Source organism: Trachypithecus francoisi, unplaced genomic scaffold, assembly GCF_009764315.1.
Source record: "Trachypithecus francoisi isolate TF-2019V2 unplaced genomic scaffold, Tfra_2.0 Lachesis_group2, whole genome shotgun sequence".
NCBI lineage: Eukaryota > Metazoa > Chordata > Mammalia > Primates > Cercopithecidae > Trachypithecus > Trachypithecus francoisi.
In genome coordinates this window covers 23,214,861-23,242,601 of record NW_022681465.1, presented here as the reverse complement: position 1 = coordinate 23,242,601, position 27,741 = coordinate 23,214,861, and the positions used below count along the sequence as shown (strand labels likewise).

Here is a 27,741-nt window from a genome sequence, read left to right as displayed (position 1 = left end):
TGTTGACTTTCATTTAAAATAAAAATCACAAAATTCAAAGAGCAGTAAAAGCCAGCATTCTCTAATTACCCTGCAGGAACTGAAGTGATAATATTTTGGCAGATTTTCCATTTAGCAGGACTGGTCTACCCCAGCAGTTCTCCAAGAGGAGTCCTGGGCTGGCCGCACCAGCAGCACCTGGGGACCTGCTAGAAATGCACATTCTGGGGCCCGCTGTCAAGACCTCCAGAGTCAATGACTCTGGAGGTGAGGCCCAGCAATCTGTGTTTTAATATATCCTCTAGGCAGCTCTGACGCACGCTCAGGTGTGAGAAGCACTGGTCTCCCCCTCAGGCTAAGGGGGCATTTGCTCAGTAGCCTGTGAGGTGACTGGATGTACCCAGGTTTTCTAGGTAGAGGCGACGATGCTCCTGGCTGCCCTGGTGCTGTCAGGGTCTATGAGCAGGTCTCTGATGTCAGTCAGATCTGGATAAATGTTCCTCCTCTGCCACTTACTTGCTTTATGGCCCAGAGTAAATGACCCAATGTTTCTGGGCTGCAGCAAATAGGAATACTAAGGGTTCCTGCCTCACTAAGTTGTGGAAAGGATATGGCAGGCCCTGAAGCAGGCAGCTGGTGCTGCCACACAGTACCTGTCCTGTGGGAGGAGGAGGGACAGGTGGCCACTTTCCTGATGACTTTGCCAACAGTCCCACAACACCTAACACCCCCAACACCAGACTCAGAGATCCCCTAAGCTGTCCGCCGTCTGCAGGTCATCCAGAATCTCTCCATCCCAGGGAGAACAAAAGCCACCAGTGGTTGATTGGACTTGAGAAATCACCTAGCCCTGTCGGGGAACACGAACACAGGCAGGCAGAGACTGCCAGGCGCTGCCACCCTTAGGGCCCGGAGCCTGGTCCGTGGCAGGCAGGGAAGGCTTTTGTTTTACCCTCTTTGCTATGAGTATCGTTTTCAAAGAGGAAGGAAATAAGAAAAAAAAAAACAACAAAAGATCTCAGTCCACAGATCTTACCCTGTTGGAAACACAGAGCTTTAAAATGCTTTTAGTGGATGAAGTTTAATTTCAAGATAAACCTCACAGCCCCTCCGGCTTCCCTCTCCCGCTTCCAGGACAGCAGCGGGGAACAGATCAGGCGAGGTTAATTACAATTCTGCTTTGAGCTCTTAACGTTTCAGTGAGGAATATGATTATGACAATGGTAGGGGAGGGGAAGCCACTGGCCTTTTCTCTGGCCTCACAGACAAAGGCGCTGGCGGTCTCCCGAGGGCCTGCTGCTAGCTGCTGGGCAAGGGTTAAGTCATCCATTAACTCTCCCGGCTTAGAATGCTGGATGATCTCAGTTGTCAAGGGGGAATCAATCACTTTCTGTGGCTGCATTATTCCTCTCCAGAATGGGAGACTGTCTGTGTTCTTTGAGAGTGACTGTGGGGGAAGGCTAATGACAAAAACCCTAGCCACACGTGTGTGTCTTGCTCTGGCTTCTTGAGGAGCTACTCTAGAATGTGTGGGTTTCTCCTCTCTGTGATGCTCTGCTGGAGCTCCCGTCACGCTGGCTTTCCTCTGCATCTGTTCATTGCCAGCAGCTCTTCCAGCACACAACATATGCAGCAGGCCTGTAGTCTGGTGGGAATGTGGGGCTGGCTGGTCTGGGACGGTTCAGGCTGACCCACTCTCCACCTACGCTGTTGACTATGGGAGATGTTGTTCAAACCAGCTACTGATGTTGAACATCCTCTCTTCTATCCCTCTCTACCATGCCCCATCTCTGTCCTCAAGACAGCTCCCCAGCCTGCTCATTAGAAGAAAAATTCATTTTTCATAGCCTCCTCAGCTTGCCTTGGCAGAAGGCTAGAAGGACATTTCATTTATTTTGCCTTAAAAATCCGTGATGGCATTTTCCTGAAGTTTTCATCAACATCTTACTTGGCCCCAGCTGAGATCTGATTTCCATCAAGGAGCTGCTCGTCTTTTTTTTTTTTTTTTTGAGATGGAGTCTCACTCTGTTGCCCAGGCTGGAATGCAATAGCATGATCTTAGCTCACCACAACCTCCGCCTCCTGGGTTCAAGCAATTCTTCTGCCTCAGCCTCCTGAGTAGCTGGGACTACAGGCACGCACCACCATGCCTGGCTAATTTTTGTATTTTTAGTAGAGACAGGGTTTCACTACATTGGCCAGGGTGGTCTCAAACTCCTGACCTCATGATCCGTCTGCCTTGGCGTCCCAAAGTGCCCCGCCCAGCAGCTCATTTTTAGAAGGAAAGTGCCCTGAGGGGGGGGGGGGGGCATCTGTTTTGTTGAGCATTTGAAATTTATCTGAACAAGGGGGGTCAGTCCAGGTGACATTTGGCATTTAAGTCATTGCTAAGTGGCCCCATTTCTTTAAGCAGAAGTTCAAGTCTTGGCAGCTTGCCTGTATCTTTTACTGTTGTGCTAAAAAATACAGTCTTTTTTATTTTTAATAAAATAATAAATACAATCTTTCACTGTTGTGTAAAAAAATACAAAAATTAGCAGGGTGTGGTGGTGGGTGCCTGTAATCCCAGCTACTCGGGAGACTGAGGCAGGAGAATCACTTGAACCTGGGAGACGAAGGTTGCAGTGAGCCAAGATCACGCCACTGCACTCCAGCCTGGGCGACAGAGCAAGACTCCATCTCAGAAAAGGAAAAGAAAAGAAAAAGAGATGTAGTCATGTTTTTAAAGATGTCGTGTTTTGGTACACTAAGTACCTGCCTTCCAAGCTCTTCTACTGAGACTTATCCCTTTTCTTCTCCATCCCCAAGCTCCTGTGGAAACTGCCTTGGCCTTGTGCTGCTATGGCCACAGAGGATCAGGATAGCCACCAAAGCCCAGCTGGGCAAGATGTCACTTTCCCAGGATTTTCTTACTTGACATCAGGGAAACCAGCCAGCTTTGTGTACAAATGCAGGTGGTGAGCTGGCTGGCTGTCACCTGGGGAAGGCTGCCCCCAAGAACAGGAAAGAGAACATAGGCTGCATGCAAGGGCCACACAGGCCAGACCTGAAGCCTGGTTCTGCTGCTGCTTTGTCTTAGGCAGCCTTCTGCCCGGGTATGCAGCTCGTGGGTGTGAGTTCTGATATCCTTCCAATAAGACCCCTTTCCATTTAGGCTATTTGAGCACATTTCTGTTCTTTGCAACCATGCATCCTAACTAATAAAAAATGCAGTTAAATCTGTGGGAATATACCCCAAACTGTTCCCAATGTCCTTTCCAGTGAGAGTCCTAGAATGGAGAACTTTACTATCCCATGCATTTTGCAATGCTGGGATTTTAATTGCTTAGTTTTACAACAAGCATACAGTTCTTTTGAAATCAAGAAGTTAGAGCTCACTAGAAAAAAACCATAAAAAGCATTTCATGTCTATATCTTGTTCTCATAGAACCTAAAAGGTAAGTGATGAGGACATTTGAGCAGGAGGACTGATCATAATGCTGTCATGTCAAGAATGTGTCTGGGCTGAGTCTCTGGAGCTCACTAACACCATTAAGCATTTGTCCCAAGGACTTTGGATAGATTCTCCTGATACATGGATGGAAAAGCACCTCTCTTCAGCAAAGATGACTGTTTCAGCTGGATCTAATCTGACTCTCATTCCTGAAGCTTACTGATGCCTGTTCTAACTAGGTGGCTGTTTCAAAACATTCACCCTTTCAATGGACATTATTTCACTCTCCCCAACCATTTTTTCTGCCTCAATGAAACTTTATCTTAATCTAGACTAGTTCAAAGAGTGAGAGCTGGGCACCTCTTGAGCTCTGCTGCCATCCAGTCCAATTTGGGGATTACATCCCAGAGTGAGTAGCCACACAGGCAGCACCCTGGCTGCCTGGCAGCACCCAGAGGCTCACGGCAAGGCTGCAACCACCATTCTCACAGCTCTCCCTGATCCCCATCTGGTGCTGAGACAAGGGACTCAATTTCAGTCTCTGAGAGTGCAGACTTGCTGTGGCCGATCCCGTCTGGGCGACAGTTCCTTTGTGGACTGAGAGCGATGACTACGCTACACAGAAGGAGCTGACCCATGAGGCCTGCTGCAGAGGGTGGGCTTGTCCAAGGATTCTATTTCCACTTCCCAACGTCCTTGTGCCTCTTTGTCATGATATGTTGATAAAGCCACCCAGGCAATCAACCTAGTCACTCTGTCCATAAGACTATTATACTTTCTGATGAGGCCATGGCTATATTTTTCAAAATGAAACAGCACCAATCCTGGGCTCCTGCCAACAGTCAGCTGAGGGTTGGCTATCACTTTTATTCTCCTTGCTGGTTAACTACCCCTCTGCTGCTCCTCTCTAAAACCATTAACCCTCCTGTCGTTAGGAGCTGCCTATGGGCTGCCAGAAATGCTGCTGGAGGTGCAATACTCAGCGTTCCTTTCCTGAACCCTTGAGGAGCAACTGATGGACACTCCTGATTAGACCTCTTTAAGCTGGGTGGTTACAGTGTGGGGAAAGGGGATTTGCTGGGCCACATAAAGCTCCAACTCAGAAAGATCCTTTTATTTTCATAAACTTGACATGGGGGAATGTTTGAGCCAGAATAGCAAGATTTACAAACAAAATTACTATAATTATAATTATGAAAGGGGTCTAGTGGTTTGGGACTTTATTCTAAACCCACGTTTAACATAAAGCAGTCTAATTGCATCAGGTTCTAAGAATGTGGGGTGACAAATGAATGCCCCATGTGCGGTTCTTCTGTACTCAGAGCTGCTCTGATTTGGGCAGGAGGGTAAAAGTGATTTTTAAAGGAGAACTGGGTGAAACTGGAGCTAAAGCCCTCTGTTGTACTTTGATGGGAAGACCCACTTGAGACTGAAATTAATTTAAGAACCATTCTTTGGTGAGGTTATCCTTGGAAACAATGACTCTGTGTTTTGAATTTATCTCAATCTGCAGAAACATAGGATCCCAAATTAAATTTCTCTAAGAAAACAGTCTCAAAATCAAGGCTAACCTGTAAGTTCAAGTACTTCTAACAAATATTCAAAAGCTAAATAGATGGTGATAAAACTGTTCTCACTCCTGACTGGTTCTAAATTTGTCTCTGATTTAGAATAAAACCCCAAAATTCTTTTTGGGGGTAGGGAGGTTTGAACAAATGATCTGTGGCACAAACCTCATAAGCTACTGAAACAGCACACATTTCCTGTCAAGCAAATTCCTATGTTCACTAATGAAACAACACAGCATCACTGACAACACGAGAACTACATTTCTATACTAAATACACACACGAATTACAGATGACACACATCTGGAAGAGTCATTAAGAAGAGCATCTGCTTTCTGTGTTTACACAGTAGGATCTGGTTTTATGAAAAAAATTGTAATCTGTGCTTCACTGAATGAGACAATTGTTGCTGAAGTAAAGAAGGACTCAAGTCCCGGTTGTTTGTCGGCACCTGGCTGAGCGTATTCCTGGGCATGTCCCCTCCCCTGGGACACCTGGGCCAGTACAGGTAAATGGACGCACTGAGGGAGATGGTTGGTCCTACAGCGGGGAAAGAGAGAGGGAACATTCAGTTGCTTTCCAGCACCAAGAAAGCATCAGTGTTTCTCCTCTGGCTCTCAATAGTCAATGTATCTTTATGCAGTTCTGGTCGCTTAGACTGCAAGTAGACACTGTTTTGTTATATCATGAGATCCAATGTGGGAAGGGCAACATGCTCGGTGCTGAAATCCCGGGTTCACGTCCAGGTTTCCCTCTTATCACCGGGCAGGTCACTGACATATCTCTTAGCCAAGGTTTCCTTACCTGTGAAAATGGGGTAAGTTACCCTTCCAAGTCTTTCATTATTTGGCAATTATGTAAGAATCTCTAACAAAGTGTCTTCTAGACTGAGGACTGGTAAATAAAGGGAAGGCATTCAAGTTTTTAGGGCTTTGATGGCAAGCAATGAGAAGGTAAGTAGAAAAGGTTTCATTCTGACTCTCCATTCCCATCCAAAAGAATCAAATGACTTCAGCAAATTATGCTCAGCAAGGTCTTCGCTGCTCTCTTCCTCATCTTTTTCAAGCACCCACTTTGATTTCCGAGATTCACAGACAGTGAACTTGACCTCAGGTTCATGACTGAGTGCCTGTAAGCACATGCTGTGAATGCGGCATCATTCCATGAGGCAAAAGAGATGGGAGGAGAGGCTCTTGCCTGAGAAGAGCTTATAGAGGATGGAGGCACAAGAGGATGGGAGAGAGATGTCTGGAACTAGGATGGGCTGGGCCTTGGGACCACAGGGACCATTTGCAGCAAACGGGTCTCGGCTACCCTAAGTGCTTCCTGGAAACGAAGACTTACAAAGAAATGAAGAACAGAACAATGTAGGAGAAAATGGATCTGACAGAAAGGTAGGTTTGCATTCCATCTCTACCACTTTCCACAGCAAATCTCTCCTCTCTCGACTGCAGTTTCCACATTGGCAAAGTGAGAGGGCCATTTTCTAACCCTTCTGTTCTGACCTTCTGACTCCTTTTTGAATGGAGCAGGCTGCAAGCCAGAATCTATGTCTGCCTTTTCCCAAGCCACACAGTCCCCAAGAGCTGGGTCACTGCACACCAAGTCCAGTGAACAGATGCCAGGTGGACACACGCCCACCCCGGGGCAGAAGGCTGAGCATTACCTGGTGTGGCTGTTGGAGGAGAGGCTCTCCCAGGGCTGCACGCTGCAGCCGGCCACGGCAAAGGCTCCTCCACAGCTGCCGTCCAGCTTCATAAGCAGGGCCTTGGCAGCGTTCTCAGCTGTCTTCCGGCAGTCATGAGCTCGCTTGAGCATTTGAGTGATGTTTTCATCCCCCGACTGGTCTCCTATGTGGCAGAGAAGCCAATGGATTAATCAACATAGGCCTGAAAAGGCACGCCTGGGAGTGACTGTGCATAATTAACTCTCAGTTACTTAGGGCAGAGGTGGCGCTGTGGAGGGGCATCAGCAGTGCCCAGCCGAAGAGAAGATCTGTGTTCTGGGCCTGGCACTGTCACTTAGAAGCTGCACATGGGAAGGTTATTTCTCTGCTCTTTCTCTGGGCTCCACTGGCCTCAGGGACAAATGTAGGAGTTGGCCAATGGGATCACCACATTTCTGTTTCCAGCTCTAACATGCTCTGATTTTTCTAATGATGCAGGATCCTGGCTTCTCCTCCCATTCAGCCACAAGTCTACCATTTGGCCATTCCTCTGTGCACTGGCACTTCCCTGTGAATGAGGGAGGGAGACACTGTGGCAAAACTGTGCCATCTTTCTATATGTCTACAGCTTTGATTAGAGCCCTGTGTGGGGGCAAGAGAGACAAAAATTAACGGTTCAGACAAGAGCTTTAGATCGGCTCTGTATTATATGTACCGATGCCACCCTTGACCCTTCTCTTGGCTTGGTAATCGTGGTGAACTCAAATGCCTCCAGGAGCCAGGTAACTGGGCTAGTGCAGAACATCAGGGTGTGGTGGGCACTTGCACAGACCAGGCAGTGAAGTCCCTGCCCAAAATGTTCACATTGCTATTGTGTTTTAAAACTGTGCTGGAAAAGACAAAACTATAGAGATAGTGAAAAGATCACGGGTGCCCGAGCTGAGGTGGGAGGACTGCTTGAACCTAGGAGTTCAAATACAGCCTTGGTAACAGAGCAAGACCCTGTCTCCAAAACGACAACAAGAACAACAGCAACAACAATGGTTGCCAGGGGATGGGGGTGGGGGAGGAATGAATAGGTGGAGCCAGAGAACGTTTGGGGCAGTGAAACTACTCTGTATGATACTCTAGTGGTGGACTCAAGTTATTATACATTGGCCCAAACCCAAGAATGTACAGGACCAAGAGTGAGCCCTGATGTACACTATGGGCTGTGGGTGATGATGATGTGTGACTGTAGGTTCATCACTTGTAACTAATATACTACCTTGATGGGGGATGTTGAAAATGGGGGAGGCTGTGCATATTGAGGGTTGGAGGCATATGGGAAATCTCTGTACCTTCCTCTCAGCTTTGCTGTGAACCTAAAACTGCTCTAAGAAACAAAGTCTTTAAAAAACAAAACAAAACAGAAACTGTGCTGGCTGAACAAAATCACTAGTTTGCTACCTGTACAGCACGCTCCTCCAAATATTTTAAAATGAAATCTTACACCAAAGCATATAAAATGCTATCCTAACATACAAACAAGATAAACATGGAATTGGATGAAGTGGGCAGAAGTGGGAGATGCTCAGAGTCCCACCCTCCAACCCCACTGCCGAGGCCCAGAGAAACTCCTCTAGCTTCCCAGGGCACAGTTTGAAAACCACTGGCCTAAAGCATCTGTGAATTAAAGAATGAACAAAATGAATGCCTGTGACATCAACAAGAAACAAAGAAAAGACCCACAATCACAGACCCTGTGGGTGCATGTCACAAACGAGTTCTTGCTTTGCTGTGCGGCAGCTCTACAGCATGATGGGGCCGTATGATGGGCCAGCTGCTGCTGTCAGCAGAATGCAAGGGCGAGGCTGAACGGGGAACTGCTAAAAATCAAGCCCGCCCTCAGCACTACAGAGAATGGGCAGGAAATGGGGTGGACCCATTCCACAGGCCAAAAATCCCTGGAACTCCCTCCTGTCGTTTCTCTGACAACCTTCATGTCTCACTTCTCTCCACGAATAAGACATTTTACATATATCTCACCACTGACCGCTATTTGGAAGCAGGCATGACATTACTGACTGGCTCATCTTACAAATGTATACATGAGCTTCCCAGTATGAGGTAAATACAAAGCATTTCATTATTGATTTTGAATATTTAAAAGGCAGATTTAGTTAAGCTCTTTCAGCTCCTACACCAAATAACTGCACTGAGTAGGTACATGCCTCATGAAAGGTACCTTGTGAGGCCGAAACAGGTTTAAGACACTCCTCTGATACCAACTGGAAATACAAAGATTGACTTTTTTCCTTTAATTTATCATTTTTCTTAATACGTATACTAATTTTTAAAAAACTTGACAGCTGGCCAAGATCAGTTTAGGATCTGTTTCATATGAGGAGTAAAGTTTTATGGTTCAGTTAAAAGACCCTGAAAAATGAGGTTTCTAATGGAAATGCTGGCAGAGTTTCTACTTCTGGGCTGGGCTGGTAATACTATTAAAAAAAAAACCAGAGGGAGGAGCAGAGCATGGCTCTCCATACAAATGAAGGCGTGCTCCTTTGTTGGATCACTTGGATATGAAGCAGGAAATTAATACCCAGGATACTTTCCTTCCTTCAGTTTTGCTTCAGATTCCTGTGCAAATCGAAACTTAAGGAGGAAACACACGTGAGTGTGCATTGCAAAAGTGAGCCCCCAGGCAAGGGGGGTGGAGTAGGGAAGAAGGACAAGAGGGTGCATTCAGAAGGTGCCTGGATGGTGACCTCCTTGCAGGGTGTATCCTGGATGGACAAGTCCTAATGGAAGCTCACAGCAGAAAACTGGTCCATGACAGAGGCCTGGCCACACACATGGGAATGCCTGGCCTGCCCACACCACCCATCTTTGGCTCTGTAGTGACCTGGCCACCTTGGCTTTCAGTTTACTGGCTATTGCCTCTCCGAAGGCTAAGGGGGTGTCTGGGGCTTAGCTCTGCATGGAGAGATGGCCACCTTTCTTCTTGGGTCTCTCTCTCCTCTTAGCACTGTTTCTGCTACAGTCCTCACATAACTGCAGGCTCAGAGCCACAATCACTGGCCACATTTTAGCAAATGCCGCTGCTTCCTAGAATGACACGCTTGTGTCTGTCCCAGTTAGATACTCCTTCCACCTTACTCAAAATTGAGGGATAGAAGTGAGCGGGTAGTGCAGATCTCAAGGTACAGGTCAGGCCAACAGGGCACAGGATCCCCGGGGCTGGGGGAAGGACGGTCACAGGAAAGCGAGGTGGGTGAACATTCTCATTCTGTGATGCTGACACGAGCAGGGGGTAAAACTACTTCTTCTTTATTTGTAAGACACCTGGAGACCTGGCAGGGGAAACCCATGTTTCAAAACTACTCAAAAGCTGGGTGCAGTGGCTCACGCCTGTAATCCCAGTACTCTGGGAGGCTGAGGCAGGTGGATCACCTGAGGTCAGGAGTTCGAGACCAGGTTGACCATCATGGTGAAACTCTGTCTCTACTAAAAATACAAAATTAGCTGGGCATGGTGGCATATGTCTGTAATCCCGGCTACTCTGGAGGCTGAGGCAGGAGGATGCTTGAACCCAGGAGATGAAGGTTGCAGTGAGCCAAGATTGCACCACTGCACTCCAGCCTGGACAACAAGAGCAAAATTCCACCTCAAAACCAACAAACAAAAAAACAACTACTACTCAAAGAGATACATTTGGAGAAGCTCAGCCAATGAAACGAGACGAGGTGAAGGCCATGTGGCAGCAGCATGCGCCTTGACAACAGGCATCAGAGAGGCAGCTGTGGACATGCCGGCCCCTTTCATCGCTGCTGCGGCCCCAGCTCCATCTGGCCCCACTGTCAGCCCAGGAGAATGCAGCTCCTAAGAAGGCTTGTTTGTTTTAACTTGTCTGCTATTCTGTTTCCACTCCAGTTCTTGCTGCATTCAACATAAACAATTTACCCACTCAGTCATGAGGAAAAACGAAAAACACACTTGACAACCAAATTTTGTGTTGTCAGGAGATGATTCAATGCCAGCCGCCGAGACAGGGGCAGGAGCAAAGGAGGCAGGGAGACAAGAGGAGGAAGAGGGACTCCGGAGACACTTACCAGGGGAGGACCCCACGCCTGCCGCTCGGAACTGCCCCAGGATGAGGCTCTGCTCACTCTCCGCCAGCGCCAGGAGGAGTTCATAGGCTTCGATGCACTGCTCGCTGAAACAAAGCACACGCGACCTCAGCCCTGGCAGGGAACAGCCCACACCTTCCATGTGGCGCAGGTTCCTGCGCAGGAGGCAGCTCAGGTGCTGTCTCGGGCTCACTCTCCACACAGGCAAGGAAACCCCCCATGAATATTGCCAGGTCAAGGCCAGTGGCTTGCTCTTTCATGTGGCCTTTTTATTTTTAAACTTTTAACTTGGTTCTGGAAAAATACAACAGAAACAATAAAGGTGGGAGAGGAAAGTGTGTCATCCCTTCAGTGACCAGCTGAAAGGACCACGTGATTCCCTTGTGGTAGGCCGCTCCAGGCAGTCCCGCTGAGCCCACACCCTGGTGTCCACACCCTGGTGCTGTCCCCCATTCGCATTGTACCAGGGTTGGTCTGTGTGACCAAAGCAACAGTAGGTCACTTCCAAAATAGCTTACTAAAAAACCCTGACTTCCATCTTGGTCATTCTCTCTCACTTCACTCTCTCTCGGACCATCCTCCCTGGAGCAGGCCAGCTGTCGTGTCTTGAAGACTCTCAGGCAGCCCTATGGAGAGGTCCACTTGGGAAGTAATGACTAAGGCCTCCAGCCAACAGCCATGTGAGAGAGCCTTCTTAGAGCAGATCCTCCAAGCTCCCGCTGAGGTCTCAGATGGTACAGTCCTGGCTGACAGCTTGACCAGAATCTCACAAGAGACCCTAAGCCAGAACCACCTACTAAGCCACCCCAGGTTCCTGATCCTTGAAATAGTGATGCAGTAAGTGATTAGTCATACAACAATAGGTAACTAATATAACATCCCACAAGGAGATGGTTTTGACCTAGACCTGCACTATTCAATATAGTATCTACTGGCCACAAATAGCTACTTAAATTGAAAACATTTTGAGTTAAATAAAATGAAAAAGTCCATTCCTCCATTGCAGTAGCCATACTTCATATATTCAGTAGCCATACATGGCTAGTGGTTACCATATTGGGCAGTGCATGTAGAGAACAGTTCCATCATCACAGAAAAGTGCTATCGGATTCTCATAAAACTAGAAGTGCTTAAAATGTCTCACGAAACATTCTTAGGCCTTCACAAAATCTCTGACAAGAGTTTGAGTTTGGATTTCTAGGAAGAGGAAACATAGTCACTCTTCTTTGTGCCCATCATTCATTGGGCAAACAAGGTAAAATATCAAAGAACAGTTCCTTCCCTGTACCCTGAGACGCACGTGGCCCACGTCCACACAAGAGGTGGAACATGTGCACAGCATCCTCAGGGGCCCAGATAACATGCCTATAGTAGGAACATTTCCTCTTTAAGAAAGTAACCATCCAGCTTCTTCAAGCTGAACAGGGGATGTGTTGCCTCATTTAGTCAACAATTTGTTTTGATTGCCTGTATTTTCACTGTCCTTTACTAACAGTTAAGACAAACAGCTGAAATGCTAGACCTAGGTGCTTCCAATTCCTGGTTTCAAAGGCAGTTCATATTCCAGACATGTGAGGACACTTCCTTATCCATGAGGTTGTACTAATGTGGAGAAAGACCTTTCTGCTCAAAGGTAGATTGTGGGCGGACAGCAGCCAGCTTCAAGGGTTGTCACAGATGGGTTATCTGCTTGCTTTGCTGTCTGTAAACCAGAATGACTGCTTTGTAGCTTTGGTCTCATTTATTTTGCTTTGATTATTTCCTGAATAAACAAGAATGTTTCTTAAAACAATACCAAACTTTTAGAGGATGCTAAGTGTACGATACAGTCAACTACTCTGAGGCCTTGGCAAATACGCTTAAGTGGTAATGCTAATAAAAGAAACCTATGATGATAATAATAAGGGATAGTTTTGCAGCTGTAAACAAGCAGTAATTTAAAAACAGATAAATTTCAAAGTGATGAGGCAGAAAAAAAAAAGCGATCCATTCAAATTACAACTTGCTCACCAATGAGTGAATTGTAGTTATTTAAACTGGCTTGTTCTCATGACAAAAAATCAGCAGCATGCCTGATGAGCCAGGAAAATATTCATATCCTTTGACCTACAGTTCCTGCTGCCGGATTTTATCCAGAGGAAAATATTCAAAAGAATGAAGATCTTATCTGCATTAAATTATTCATCATAGAATTATTTTTAATATTAAAAGTCTAAATGTCCTTTAGAAAAGTGAGTAAATTAACAACCTAAAAACTTGACGGAGGGGTTACAGGAATAAATAGAGGCTAATTAAAAGCAACATTTTACAACTACAGCAAAGAAATAGAATACACTAGATTTATAGCAATGTAAATTACATATGAATATGAATAAAAATCTGCAAGAACAAATGAACATGTAACACACCAAAAAATCGATATTTTGAGTGATAGTACCCAAATGAAATAATATTTAAGATGAATATGCTAGGAGAAATATACCTGTTTACTAACACCATATTCATTACTCTTAGCTATCTGCTGGTCCAAACCGCCAGATATGCCTTCTAGAAGCCTATTTCCTGCTTTTATTCTGCAGGTTACTCTGGATGTATTTCTACCCTGAAGTAGCTCCAAACATCCCAGTGTGTGCCTTGTGCTGTTTTCCTACCTGTACTGCAAGGCCAGCCTCAGCGCCGTGGCGTTGGATTCGTATTTTCCCACCAGCATGCTCATCCTCTCGGCATTGCTTTTACATTCCTCCAGGGTTATGGTCAGGAGATCATTTTGGGATTTGAGGTGCTCAATCCGGCTACAAAGGAACAAAAATCAGTTTCACACTAGGGTTACAATTAATTTGCCAATATTTCAGTTGTCTCATTTATATTCAGGCCAGAAAAGCATGCTAGGATGTGGGCTTCTCAGATTAGCAGCTGACACAGTATTTTGTCAAAGAAGCAACTCTACATAAAAGTATCACTAAACTCTGTGTGAATTACAAATAAAAAATAAGCCCCCTGGTTAAAAATAAGACCCCTAGCCATTGCCACACTCACTCTAGGTCTAGCATGAGCAGGGCACAGTGCTAGGCTCTGGAGATATTCCAAGGAAAGAAGAGAGCTGTGCAACCTCCAGGTCCCTATCATGTGGAACGCCTGGTGGGCTTAGATAAGTCACCCTCCACATGCAGGGATGAAAAGCAGCATCACAGCAGTCATGGCTATCTGTTAAGCCTTTGCTTTAGTGATTCTCCCAGCAACCCTTTCAATTAAGTATTGTTATTCCCATTTCAGATGAGGAGATGGAGGCCCAGTACATTAAGTATCTTGCCCTGGGATTTGAACCAGATCCCATCCTCATAATCACAAACTACAGAGAGAACCAAAGGATGAATCAATGAGTGAATAGGAACTGCCCCAGCGGCCTTTAATGGGAAATGGACCAGGAGCTGTGGATTGTACCCAAAGTTCCTTTCGGGTTACATAGTCTAGCAGCTCTAACTAGTGGTAGGATAAGCATTGGGAACTTGAAGTTTTACAAGATTCAGAACTGTAGATTCAGGGCAAATGAGTTTGTGGCAAAGTCAGCAAACAAATGAATAATATAATCCTTCATCTTCTCCATTTTCCATCTCGGGCACAGATGCTCTTGATGCCACAATTCATTTTCCATGGGACACATCTATTTGTAGTACTCTGATCACTAAGTCTTAAAGAGAAAGAGCTTCACACACACAAACTGCAAGTGACTTGAAATGTTAAGGGGTTTGGAAGCCATTAGCTTCAACGAAAAATCTTAGACTCACGCCTTAGAGCAGAATATGGAGACACCTGCCAACATAGGAGACACCTGGTGAGTGTAGAAGAACTAAGATCACTGCCAGGCTCTGGCCACTCCGAGGTCATTTGAAGGTAAGGTGCTATAAGAATGCTTTTCTGCCCTGTTCACGTTAAGACTTCTTGAAAAGAGTCCCCATTTACCCCTCTCATTTACTTTTCTTATTTTTTTGAGACGGGGTCTTGCTCTGTCGCCCAGGCTGGAGTGCAGTGGCCGGATCTCAGCTTACTGCAAGCTCCACCTCCCGGGTTTATGCCGTTCTCCTGCCTCAGCCTCCCGGGTAGCTGGGACTACAGGCGCCCACCACCACGCCCGGCTAGTTTTTTATATTTTTTTAGTAGAGACGGGGTTTCACCGGGTTAGCCAGGATGGTCTCGATCTCCTGACCTCATGATCCACCCGTCTCGGCCTCCCAAAGTGCTGGGATTACAGGCTTGAGCCACCACGCCGGCCATTTACTTTTCAACTTGCTCCAGTCTATAGTCCATCCCTGCTAATTAGATAAAGCCTTTACCCAACTCATAGACCTCCATGTGGCCAAGCCCATCTCAGGGCCCTTCTCAGGCAACACCTCACTGATCTGTTACTCTTCCCTTCTTAAAGAGCTCCCCTCACTTAAGCCAGGGTGGGTCTCTGCTGGTTTTCTTCCTGCCCTAGCAGCTACTTCCTCTCAGTTGCCTTTGTTAGATGCTCATTTTCTATAAAATTGGGAAGGCTTGGCATTCTCTTGGGGCTGTCCTGGGGTCCCCTCTGCTATCGACACTCCAACCCTAGGGGCGATTTCTTTCCAGTCCCATGACTTTATTAGGCAGGTAAGATCCACTGGCTCCCAACTTTCTCTAGCCCAGAGCTTGCCTCTGAGGGCCAGGTTCACATATCCAGCTGCCTTCCTGACATTTCCCTTTGCTGTCACATTGCTACCTCCAATGTAACATTCCAAAGTGGGATTCTTGATTTTCCCTGCACCTCATCCTCCCTTATCTTCTCCATCTCAGTAAATGCCAACACCATCTACCCAACACTACACGCCAGACCAAGCTTGTCCAACCTGTAGGCTGCATGCGGCCAACACAAATTTGTAAACTTTCTTAAAACATTACGAGATATTTTTGCAATTTTTTTTTAGTTCATCAGCTATCATTACTGTCAGTGGATTCTATGTTTGGCCCTAGACATTCCTCTTCTTCCAATGTGGTCCAGGAAGCCAAAAGATTGGACACCCCTGCACTAGACCCCTGAGAATCTTTTTTGAGACCATCCCTTTCTCTCATCCAAGTGGAACCCGGCTGCAGTTTCCACTGCTTTCAGCACCGCACATGCCGTGCGTGAAGCCCCCGGCCCCATCCCGCCACAGCTAACCTCATGCACCGCAAAGATCATGCTGCTTCCACTCTTATCCCACCCTTCCCATTTTCCACACCCAGGTGAGCTTCCATCATGTCAATCAGATCTTGTTCTTCCATATTCGAAAACTCTTTAATGACTTCCAATTATACTTAGAATAAAGAGTAAAATGTGTCCATGGCATCAAAATCCACATCTGAGCCAGCCTCTGCTCTGTCACCTCATCTCGTGTAGCTTCTTCCCCTTACTCCATTTCAGTTCCATTGGCCTTTGGACAGTTCCTCTTTCAGGCCTCATGGTTGTTAAGTGGCCATAAGAATATCAGTTTGCCATATGGCTGCTTTTTTTTTTTTTTTTTTGTAATCCATCTCAATGTAAGCCTCCCCTCTTCAGACACCTTCCCTGACTACCCATCGAAAAATCAACCCTCTTTCAGCTTCTGCTGGTGTCCTATTTATTTCCTTCTTGGATCTTTCTTATCATCTTATTTGTTTTCTCCTTGGTCTATTTTCCCTAAGAGAATATAAGCTCCATGAGAGCAGGGACCTTATCTGTTTTACTTTGCTTTGCATGCCACATAGCCTAGCATGTAGATGTTTAACACAGATTTGTTAAAGAAGGAAAACATTTCGGTGGGTACGGATGTCACCCCTCCCCTCGCAATCATGAAGTTAAAGGCTAACATACTTTGAGAGTAATAGGCCTCCAACTTTGAGGTAGGTAGTTAAAATAGCAGACATCAGGATATACTGGTAGCTTATTTCTAAGAAGCCCCAGGTTCCCGCAGCAGCTAGGATCACAGAGATGACAATGGAGGTGAGGTCAATGGGTAACGCTTGGAATTCCATCTCAGCTACTTAATAGGTCTGGATTTAAGGCAAGTCACTCAACTTGCGACTTCAAAGTCTTTGTTTTCTCATTTGCAAAACAGGACTACTCTATCCTCACAGGTTGAGGATTAAGTGGCTGTCTGTGAGAGCCCTTTGTAAGCTGTTAAACACCACAATAACATGAGCTACCAGCTAAATATTTCTCCCTTCTTTGGTCTCTCCTGGGTGTATATAACTGAGTAGAAAGCAACTCCCCTATTCAAGTTCAGCCACAAATCCAACTTGTTAAATCCCAGAATCTGTAGAGAGGAGATCCTCACTAAATTGAGGTCCCCCTGAAGGCATATGACTTCATTAAATTGCAAAGGGCATATCTGATTCAATTTTTAAGCACTCCCAGGCCAGTGATAGTGAAAAGACTGCTTCTTTACTGCCACTAAGTAATCATCAGGATTATCACTCTTAGGTATTCTGGATTTAATAAGGAAACCATTTAATTTCAAGATTTAAAATGACCTAGATTGTCAATTACCTTAGTTCTCAAGAACTATATCAAACAGCTTCAAATCAGGGAGGACTAACATGATAATTCAATTTATTCTGGTTTGCCATACACAAGAGGAATGGAATTAAGCAATGGTGGATGGGGAAGGGTATCCCTATTTCTTCCTGGTTAGCTCATAAGCCTTTCAAATTCTTACAATGCTCTTCCACTAAAGATTAGTAGGTCAAGGCAGCCACACCACACTCAGATGTGACTCAACAGTCCATTCTGCCACTGCAGAACCAATTCTGAGGCCAAGTGGTTTCCATGGTTTGGCCCTGGTCCTTCTCCTTTGCTTTGTTAGCAACTCCCTCATCACTGGCATGACACATAAGACAGTCTTTGCCAACAGGCAAAAGGGCTAACTGAAACCACCTCTTTTGAAAGACTTGAAAAGAACCCATATAACGGGGTATACAGTAAAATTACTCTAGGTAGGGCAGTTAGGATAGGATGTAGGGACCCAAGACTGAGCACATCTGCAAAAAGCATAAACAAAATTAGGAAGAGCATCAGGAAGAGCAAGGACAGATAGACCAGCATGCCTGGTCCACGCCAGGAATGGCCCTACCAGATTGCCTTTGCTGGTTCCAGTAGCTCCAAGTGCCCCTGAGATGCTGACTCAACATTCCAGAACTTCCTTCTGTGGTTCTCTGCAGCACAGGCCTGCATGCTTGGCAGTCACCTGTGACCTACTTGCCATTCTGTAGGGGCTGCTCCCAGGACTCACTATGTAATTTGCAAGGTCCAGTGTGAAACTAAAAAAGCGGAGTCCCTTGATTAACAGTATTAAGAATTTAAAATGGGACGGGTGTGGTGGCTCAAGCCTGTAATTCCAGCACTTTGGGAGGCCGAGGCGGGTGGATCACGAGGTCAGGAGATCGAGACCATCCCGGCTAACACAGTGAAACCCCGTCTCTACTAAAAAAAAAAAAAACTAGCTGGGCAAGGTGGCAGGCGCCTGTAGTCCCAGCTACTCAGGAGGCTGCGGCAGGAGAATGGTGTAAACCTGGAAGGCGGAGCTTGCAGTGAGCCGAGATCCGGCCACTGCACTCCAGCCTGGGTGACAGAGCAAGACTCCATTTCAAAAAAAAAAAAAGAATTTAAAATGGTGACAGCAGAGCAGTGAAGCAAGTATGGTACCTTTCTAAGCACAAGGCCCATGTGAATGCCCAGGTCACAGCCATGATGGCAGCTCAGACTGTTGGGAGCACTCCTCTGATGACCAAGGTGGTGGGAACTTCCAAAACCACAAGCCTGACAGTATTGCTCTGTCACAATACATAAGTCACCTTGAACAGATCTTTGGAAAGAGAAGTGAGGAGTAGCACCAGGACCAAATCGATAGGATCTCTCCTCACCTATTTAGCCGTTCTGTTTCCACCTCAAACTCTCTAATCTTGCTTTCTGAGATGGCAGATCCGTGTGAGTAGAGTGTTTGGAAAATCTCTTGGATGTTGGAGCAGTCCTGAAGTGAGTGGGCCAGATGTTCTGCCACACTGCTGGATACCTGCAAAAAGAAGCATTAATTCCCCTTTGGAACATGTCATTTCAGAGATGCTGGTCACCACGTATGTTTTGTATGCAAAAGAATTTAATTCTCAAGATATTCCTTGAGAATCAGGGACTGGGAGGATGGTTACCCTAATGGTTCTCAGTTTGTATGACAGAATCCTAGTATGAAAAGTTAACTAATAAATACTATAAAAGCAGTAGAAGAAAAAAGAAAACAGGATCAAAATATGACTCCTTCCCCAAGCACGTAGTGCTGGGCAGCCAGGATGGGGAGATCATGCCTTCCTGGAGTTCCTAAAATTCTGAATGTTGAACAGAATCAGGATTTCTTTGCCCTATCCTGAATTCCCTGCTACTCCAGGTCACTGTTTTTGGTTTCTGTAGCCCAGGAGAGGGGCTGACTCCTTCATTTTCACATTTTGGCTTTGGCATGGAATCTGAATACATGCAATTTTTGCTCAGTGTAAAATTCTAAATTAGGGCCTTAAAATGCTATTTTAAGGCTCTCTCTGTCTCTGAGGATCAAATAGCTGGCTCTCTCAGCCTCGTCCCCAATCCTAAAAGATCCCTTAAAGAAATGAAACTAATCCTTTTCACCATCCATCAGCTCTTACAGTCCCAGGGGGTTGCCTGACTCCACAAATGAACAGTCTGGGACTAAACTGAAGGTTCTGGTCTTTCCTACCACTGGGTTAGGCTTCAAAGGCAACATTCCTCCTCAGTAGAGAGCACATCCCCTTTTAAGATGGATGTGCAAAAGGCAAAGGTCTTTTAGAGCTCTTCGTCTCTGGGGTAGCAGGGTGATATAAGACAGATACTTCAAGACTTTCATCTATATCACCAAGAGCTGGACCTAAATCATTTCATTCTGAATGGTTTCAAGGAAAGGAAAAAAAATCTCCCTTAAAGCTGAAGAAGTAATTCACCATATGGATAGAAATCATCATACATTGTAATTTAATCCTTTGGAAGGAAATCAGGTATGATTTACTATTATAACTAGTTTTTTGGAGATAGACTTTGGAAGTTATTCTGTCATCTATAATCAATTGTCTATGTAGCTCTACCGGGTACTTTCTTGCCTTGCTTCTCGTGAACACTCACCCCTATGCTACTGATTTCTGAGCCCAGGACTGGTCGATCAGATGATGATGATTCAGACCTTGTCTTTGATAGCTTCACCCTCTCAGCAATCTTAAAAAAGAAAACAAAGCATTATAGAAAACTACACACCACTCCCCGGATAAACTGTTGGGACTATGTTTATAAACAGGGCTGTTTAGCCATGTCAACTAAATGATTCAAGAACTTGTTAAGAACAGCTCATTTGTCCAATTTTTCTACCACTAGCTTAAGCTAGGGCCTTTCAACTTCAGCACTGCTGATATTTTGGCTTGGATAATTCTTTTTGTGGGGATCTGTCCTGTGCATTGTAGGATATTTAGCAGCATCTCTGGCCTCTAGCCACAAGATGCCAGTAGCACTCCAATTGTGACCATCAAAAATGTCTCTAGACATTGCCAAATGTCCCTCGGAGGAAGAGCTCACTTCTGGTTAGAAAACACTGGTTTAACCTAACTTATTAAACTTGATAGTTAAGAAACAACCTTACTGTGGTGGCTAGTAGAGCTACCAGGCAAGCCAGCAGGCGTAATTTTAATCATCTGAGACAGACTCAACATAGGTACTGGGGGGCTGCGCCAGCGAATGAGTGGGGCTACTTCTCACAGCTGCCACAGCCTGTCCATCATAATCTATTTTTCTTTTTTTCTGGCAGAGCTGTCAGTCTTGTGAGTGGGGAGATCACTGGTTCATTACTCAAGGTGCCTCACTGGGCTGAACCTTAGTCTTTGAGAGCAACTCTGTCCACTGTGAAGTACTGGAGCACTTGACAAAACGTCTCACTCTCCATAATGACTTGTCAGCTGTGACATTCTCCAGCTGGCTGATTAATGAGAGCTGGCGTCCAGGTTGCAGCTGAAAGAGACTTAAAACTATTAGTGGGTTATCTCTCCTTACAGCTCCTGCACAGAAGGCCTGTGTAGGGTCCCAGGGGAAGCCCCTTGGGCTGTCTCAGCTAAGGGCATGCCTGTACAGTGACTAGGATGAGCCTGGTGCTTCCAGATAACAGGAGGTGTTCCCACTCATCAGGTCCATCCCCAGGAACTCACCTTCGCAATGGGAATGTCATTGCTGCTGCTGCTCGTGCTCAGCTCTCCAGTGCTGGGGTTAACTGGGCGGTTGGTGGAAGTGAGGCGACCAGGGCTGGAGGGACCTGTGGCCTGCACGCTCTGTAGTCGAGTTTGAAGCTCTCTCACCTGCAATCATAATGCTTAGACATAGTTGGTGGTTTCCCTGGCTAAAGAGCAAAACAGCCAGATGGGTAGGTGGTGGGGCTTTCATTTACATTGAGGGATCAGCCCATTGAAAAGCTAGGATGCTTGAGTTCACATAAAAGTCACTATATTCTTTTTTTTTTGGACTAATAATTTTTTTAAATGAATTAGTTTCTTAAATCACATGTAATACAAAAAGTAGAGTTACAAACCAAAGTGATGATATTACTAGTTTTTATAATTGCCCAAGAGTCAATATATTCTTAACTCAATCTGCCACAGACCATCATCTATTCTTCACAAGCATGAAGTACACATATTATGTAAGGCACTGGAAACTTCCAGAATGGATGACCATCTTGTTTATTTTTTTGACACAGGGTCTTGCTCTGCTGCCCAGGCTGGAATGCAGTGGTGCAACCACGGCTCACTGCAGCCTTAATCTCCCAGGCTCAAGGGATCCTCCTGCCTCAGCTTCCTGAGCAGCTGGGACTAGGTGCACACACCACACCTGGCTGATTTTTAAATTTCTTTGTAAAGACAGAGTCACGCTATGTTGCCAGGGCTGGTCTTGAACTCCTGTGCTCAAGCAATTCTACCACCTCAGCCTCCCAAAGTGCTGGGATTACCGGCATGAGCCACTGCACCCAGGCACTGGATAATTACCTTTAAGGAATGTTTATTCTTTTAGCCCCAAGTGCCTGACTGTGCTGGGGACTGCAGACAGAGGACCCAGGATGAAATCACCTCTCATGGAATCATCATCTCAGAGCCCAGAGGAGAGAGGAATGATTTCAACACAAGTGCACTTGAGTGTTATAAATTTCTATCTCAAGTGTTATGGGAAGCAGAAAAAGGGAAGAATGTAACTCCAGCTGAAGTCATCCAGACAAAGCTGAACGAAGACAGTGGTACTTGAGCAATCTTAAAGGAGAACAAGTGAGGATATGGCTTTCGTGATGATATGCTTGGGGGGTGAGAGTGGCGGGGTGCACAGGTGCTGGGATGACATGCTATGTTTGAAGAGGTGCAAGTTATTCAATATGTGTGGTTTACAAGAGGTGTCTGCACTGGGGAAAAGATTAGGCTAAGAGAAGAGACACTGATGGAGACAGCACCTTTTCCCCAAGTTACCTACAGATGGATTTTCCCTGGGATAGTAGGTAGGAATGTCTAAATAGTCCTTCTACATAAAAAAAGAAACACGGGGCCCTCTAAGTTACATTTAAAATGCACATTTAACTGCACAGAAATTGAATGTCCAAATCCTGCTTCTCTATAGCTACAACTCTGTGACTTCCAAAGAGAGAAGTATTCCAAGGAGCTGAAAAGCGTTGCTAGAGATTGGTCTTTTATAACCTTGGTCACAGTTTCAGCATGAGAGTACAGTGTCTACCTGAAAGGGCAAACTAACTACAGCACCCAACGGTCCTTACGAATGGCACCAGACTTTGCCGGGCTGGGAAGAGTTAGCATTAGCAAATTTAAGACAGGGCTTTCTCAACAGAATAGTGTACTAGAATCCCCCAGAGGGCTTGTTAAAACAGACTCCAGGGCCCCACCCCAGGAATTCTGATTTAGCAGGGTCTGGATGAAGCCCAAGATCTGCAAGTCTAATAAGCTCCCAAAAGATGCTGATGCTGCCGGTCAGGGGACCGTACCTTGAGCAGCACTGACCTAAGGGACTTCCAAGGCCACAAAGCACTTTAATCCCATAGACAGGAAGAGTGGAGCCATGCCCCGGTGCCAGCCCTGCCGCCAAAAGCCTTCTAGACAAGGGCAGAGAACAGGCATGTGGCCCCTTCTTTAAAAAGCACTGGAAAGCTTTTCATATTAAATGTCTGGGATGTCTCCATCCTGCTAACTTGGGAAGCAAAAGTAATTGAAATTTCAATAATTCATCAACATATTAGAAGCTAAAATAGGAAAATTCCCTCAAAGCAAATTGCATTCAATAGTGGAACAGCTCAAAAGGGCCTAATGCTCTGCCACGGGTTCCAGTAACGGAGGATCGATGGAAATGTGTGCTGTCCTCAAAACAGACCAGACACAGGGCTACACTCAAAATAGCCTAAAGAATAGGAAAATACATCCCTGTAGAAGCCAAATGGCACTGCTGATGAAGGATTACAGGACTCATTCTGAAATGGTCCCTGACAAACCAAAAATGGGTATGGGGGTGGATACCTCATTATGCCACAAAGAAAAAATGGGCAAAGAGAGAGGGCTCATTCATTCCGCCAGGGACTGGGGAAAACCTCCCAGTGGAGACCCTGAATTTCAGTTTTTACTGCTGATGAATCTGATAAGGTCGTGAATAATTCACAATGTTAACACCACTCCAAAACCTAAATGGTGTCTGAATTGCACTCAAGACCATCAGTGGTCTGTTCTTAGAATCCCTACTGGCCTACTCATCTTGCTTTTTTTTTTTTTTTTTTTTTTTTAATCTCTTTAAAAAAAAAATACAGAAAAAAAAATGCCTGGGCAATTTATAAAGACTTTATTAAAACTATTCATGTTTTAAAAACATTTCTTCTAATCACAAAAGTAAAACATGCTCACTGTGCAAAATGTAGATAACACTAAAACATAAAAACAGCCAAAGTGCTTATGTTATTTCTTACTCTACAGAGGCAATTACTTCTAGTCATTTTCCTTGCTGTACATGTGCACACATGTGCTTAAAATAATTTCTAAATCTAAATATCTACGTTCACTTTAAAAGCTTTGGACCCAGAGAATGTCTCTGAAAACTAAAGATGATAAACATGTTTATTTTGGGCTATGCTTTATTATTTAATGATAATTGCTAGCCAGTGGAAACAAATCCAGCTGAAGGGAGTGCAGTGTGCCTGTCAGGGAAAGAAAGACAGCTGGTTAAGTGGCCTCCTCCCCCTTCTTTTGATTTGCGAGTGAGAATCTTAATTTATAGGAATACATGCAAGAAACGAAGGCTAAAGTCAATATGCTGAGTCAGCTTCGGCATGGCTTGGGAGAGAGGCAGAAACATAGTTAATAGAGTTCTCACTTTTATTCTCATCCATTGTAGTGGATTGGATTATGTCTCCCTCAAAAGATATGTCCAAATTTGAATCCCCAGTACCCATGAATGTGACCTCATCTCAAAATAGGGTCTTTGTAGATATAACTAAATTAATGATCTCAAGCCAAGATAATCCAATTTAGGGCAGGCCCTATATGCAATGACTGGTGTTCTCTCAAGAGGAAAGGAAGGGACATTTATGACACAGACATAGAGACACAGGGAAGAAGGCCCTATGAACATGAAGGCAGAGATTGGACACAAGTCAAAGAGCACCAAGAGCTATCAGAAGCTGGAAGAGGCAAGGATGGATTCTCTTTCAAAGCCCTTTGAGGGAGTGTGGCTCTGCCAACACCTTGAGTTTGGACTCCTAGACTCCAGAACTGTGAAAGTTTGTGGCAATTAAAATATTCCTCCTTCACGGAAGATTTATTTTTTTGAGACAGGGTCTCACTATGTTGCCCAAGTTAGCCTCAAATCTCCTGGGCTCAAGGGATCTTCCTGCTGTAGCCTCCCAAGTAACTGGGACTACAGGGGCATGCCACTGCACACGGCTATTTTTATTGAAGGAACTATGTTTCTCTCTACAGAATATATATTTTGGAGTCGAGAGATAGCCAAGAACCAAGGGTAACCTGAGGCAGGGACTGATACTTGTGGGAACATCATTCACCTCCCTTCACAGCCTTTCTCAACTGGGCTTCCTCAACACCAGAACATGACCTGAAAGGCCATTTTTTCACTTCTCCCGAAGCTACTGCATGGCTGGTAAACATTACAACGGGAAACACACTCTGAAAGAGGGGTGCCAACAAGGAGTGTCTAAGTGCAGAAGAAGAAACCTGGCTGGCCTCTGCCTTCCTAGAGCAGGCAACACTGGAACTCAATCTTGAAGGCTGAGCTGTTCAACAAGCAAATAAAGAGGAAAAGATAATGGGGGAGACTCTGGAAGTTTCAAGTAAGGAAATGACATTAAAAGGCCACAGTTGTTTCTCTCTGGTATTTCTTCAAGGGTTTTGTAAAAATCATTTGATTAGAGGAGAAAACAGACTGAAGTAAGGAAGAAAAAGTTGGTGAGCCAAGAGCTCTACTGATGGTTCAGGTGGGAAATTATTAGTGCTCAAATGCAGTCAGCGAAGTGGGAATAAGGATGGCAAGATACACTCTAGACCAGCTCCATCCAACAGAACTTCCTGTATGGACAGAAATGTTCTAGAGCGGCGCTGTCTGCTACGATAGCCTGGTGTCACACACGGCTGTAAGCACTTGCAATGTGCCTAGTGTACCCAAGGAACTGAATTTTTAATTGTATTGTATTTTAATTTATTTAAACTCAAACCCAAATAGCTGTATGTGGCTAGTAGCTACTGTATGCATCAGTGCAGTTCTAAAAGGAGGTAAAAAAAAAAAACAAAAAAAACACACCCAAACTTGTGGCTGGTGACTTAGTGGATCATGAAGTTACTTAGCAATGAGAAAGAAAAACATAAAGAGAAGCTGATCTTTTCAGAAAGAAATGACCAGAGCTGACAATGTCTGGAGCTGACAACGATGTCAGCTTTGGACAGGCTGAATTTGAGAAAACAATTGGGTATGTGAGGGAGGGCTTATCAGTCAACAATTAGAAATGTAAGTCTGAAGGAAAGTGATTAGAACTGGGAAGTGATTAGAACTGGATAGATTTAGGAACGCTGGGCATGGATAAGGTTCAGAGAGGAGGTGTGGCAGTGTGGCGGGCAGGAGCGGAGGGTCAATGGAGGACAGGAAGACAGGGACACATTTTTCTCGAGGAGAAAAGGAAAGGAGGTGAGGATGGGCAATAACAAAGGTGGTTTGCAGACTGTCAGGGGAAGATGCGAAACAGGGACTCCCGTCTGATGGCTTCTGTTTTCTCTGCTAGGCATGACAGGGGAATGTCAGAAATGAGAAAGGAGGCTGACCTAGGACCAAAAAAATAAATAAATAAATAAATAAAAAGGAAGCTTACACAGCAGCACCGAGAGCTCAGCTGAACTCTCTCTTTGAAGACAGTAGACTGAGGAACACACTGTTTTCTTTCAACTCTGGAGACCTCATTAAAATAAAGTACAAAATAAAAAAAGGATTAAAACCACAACAGAGATAAGAATGTGCTTGGGGCATTGGCCAAAACAAAATTTGGACACATACCTCAACGGCCAAGTGAAAGGAAGAGCACTGATGAAAGACACAGAATAAAAAAATTTCTATAATGTATACAAACAGAATCTACCCAGAAGGAGGACGGCAGACACTGATTCAGCTTTGGCAGAGAGCAGGACGGACAAGAAAGAGAATAGAGTCTTTCAGAGGTTAACAGAGGTTACAGCTATGTAACTGTATATACAACAACGGAAACTTCCTAGCGTATGACAGCCTCAGCTAAAGTCAACAGGTGCTCCTCCTATTAAAAATGCATAGAAATGCTGCATAAAAAAGGAACAATGAGAGAAATAAATTCATTGCCAAGGTCAAAAGACAGCAAAATCTCCAGGTGCCAGAAATGAGAAATAAAGGTGAAGGGGTTGCCAAGAGTTGGTACTACTGCAAGCCCAGGGGCTGTGAGCAGGGCACAGAATGTGAGTGTGGGAGGGAGGAGATGGAGGGCACCTGCGAGTCTAGCTGCTTGAGCTGATCCCTCTGCCTCATGCCTGGAGCCTCTCTGCCTGATCCATTGGTGAAAAGCTGAAAGTGCTGTCCACAGCAGGAATCCTGAGGCTGTGCAGAGGAGTCAACCTTCAGAAACCAAAATCCCAAACCAGTGACACCTTTGGGTGTGAGGTCCAAATTTATACTATCTGTATATTGTGGGACTCCAAACTTGACATGAACACCAGAAACTGGTTTGGATTTTGCCAGGTCACCCACTGCCTCAGAAACTTCCTAATTTGTAAATCGCCCAGTATCATGAGAGAACAGGAGACTTAAGCTTCCCATGACTGGGAGCCCAGGTCCACAAAGCTGCCAGACACAGAGCGAGGACAACTACAGAGAGCAGAAGATAAAACAAGAGAGCCAGCAATCTAAATCAGGAGCTGAATTCACCCTAGGAGAAATGAAAATAAAGCAACTGGTAAACCACATCACAACAGGCACACTGAGGATCCTTAAAGAGATAAAGGGAAAAAGATTAAGATTCCCTTTAGATTAAGAAATAATGAAACAAAAATAGATTCCAGATCTTAAAAGACTTCTTGTAGGGCTAGGTACAGTGGCTTCGGTGGTAATCCCAATACTTTGGGAAGCCAAGGTGGGAGGGTTGCTCAAGCCCAGGAATTTGAGGCCAGCCTTGGCAATATTGCAAGACCTTGTCTCTACAACAACAACAACAACAACAACAACAACAACAAAAATTAGCCAGGTGTGGTGCATGCGCCAGTAGTCCCAGCTACTCAGGAGGCTGAGGTGGGAGGATTGCTTGAGACTGGGAAGGAGGTCGAGGCTGTGATGAGCTAGGAGGATCACATCATTGGACTCCAGCCTGGGTGATGGAATGAGACTGAGACACACACACACACTCTCTCTCTCTC

The 27,741-nt window shown here is 45.3% G+C and overlaps 1 protein-coding gene across 3 annotated transcripts in view; it reads right to left on the bottom strand.

Moving 5' to 3' along the window:
* Window positions 1-27,741, bottom strand: part of MCC (MCC regulator of WNT signaling pathway) — a 494,592-nt gene that overhangs the window by 34,932 nt on the left and 431,919 nt on the right. For all 3 annotated transcript variants that reach the window (XM_033178900.1, XM_033178901.1, XM_033178902.1), the window contains 6 exons: window positions 20,983-21,129; window positions 19,916-20,005; window positions 18,658-18,806; window positions 13,413-13,553; window positions 10,744-10,847; window positions 6,647-6,830 (listed from right to left, as the gene is read on the bottom strand). In XM_033178900.1, coding sequence (XP_033034791.1) covers window positions 6,647-6,830; window positions 10,744-10,847; window positions 13,413-13,553; window positions 18,658-18,806; window positions 19,916-20,005; window positions 20,983-21,129 — 815 coding nt within the window. The remainder of the gene's footprint in view (window positions 1-6,646; window positions 6,831-10,743; window positions 10,848-13,412; window positions 13,554-18,657; window positions 18,807-19,915; window positions 20,006-20,982; window positions 21,130-27,741) is intronic.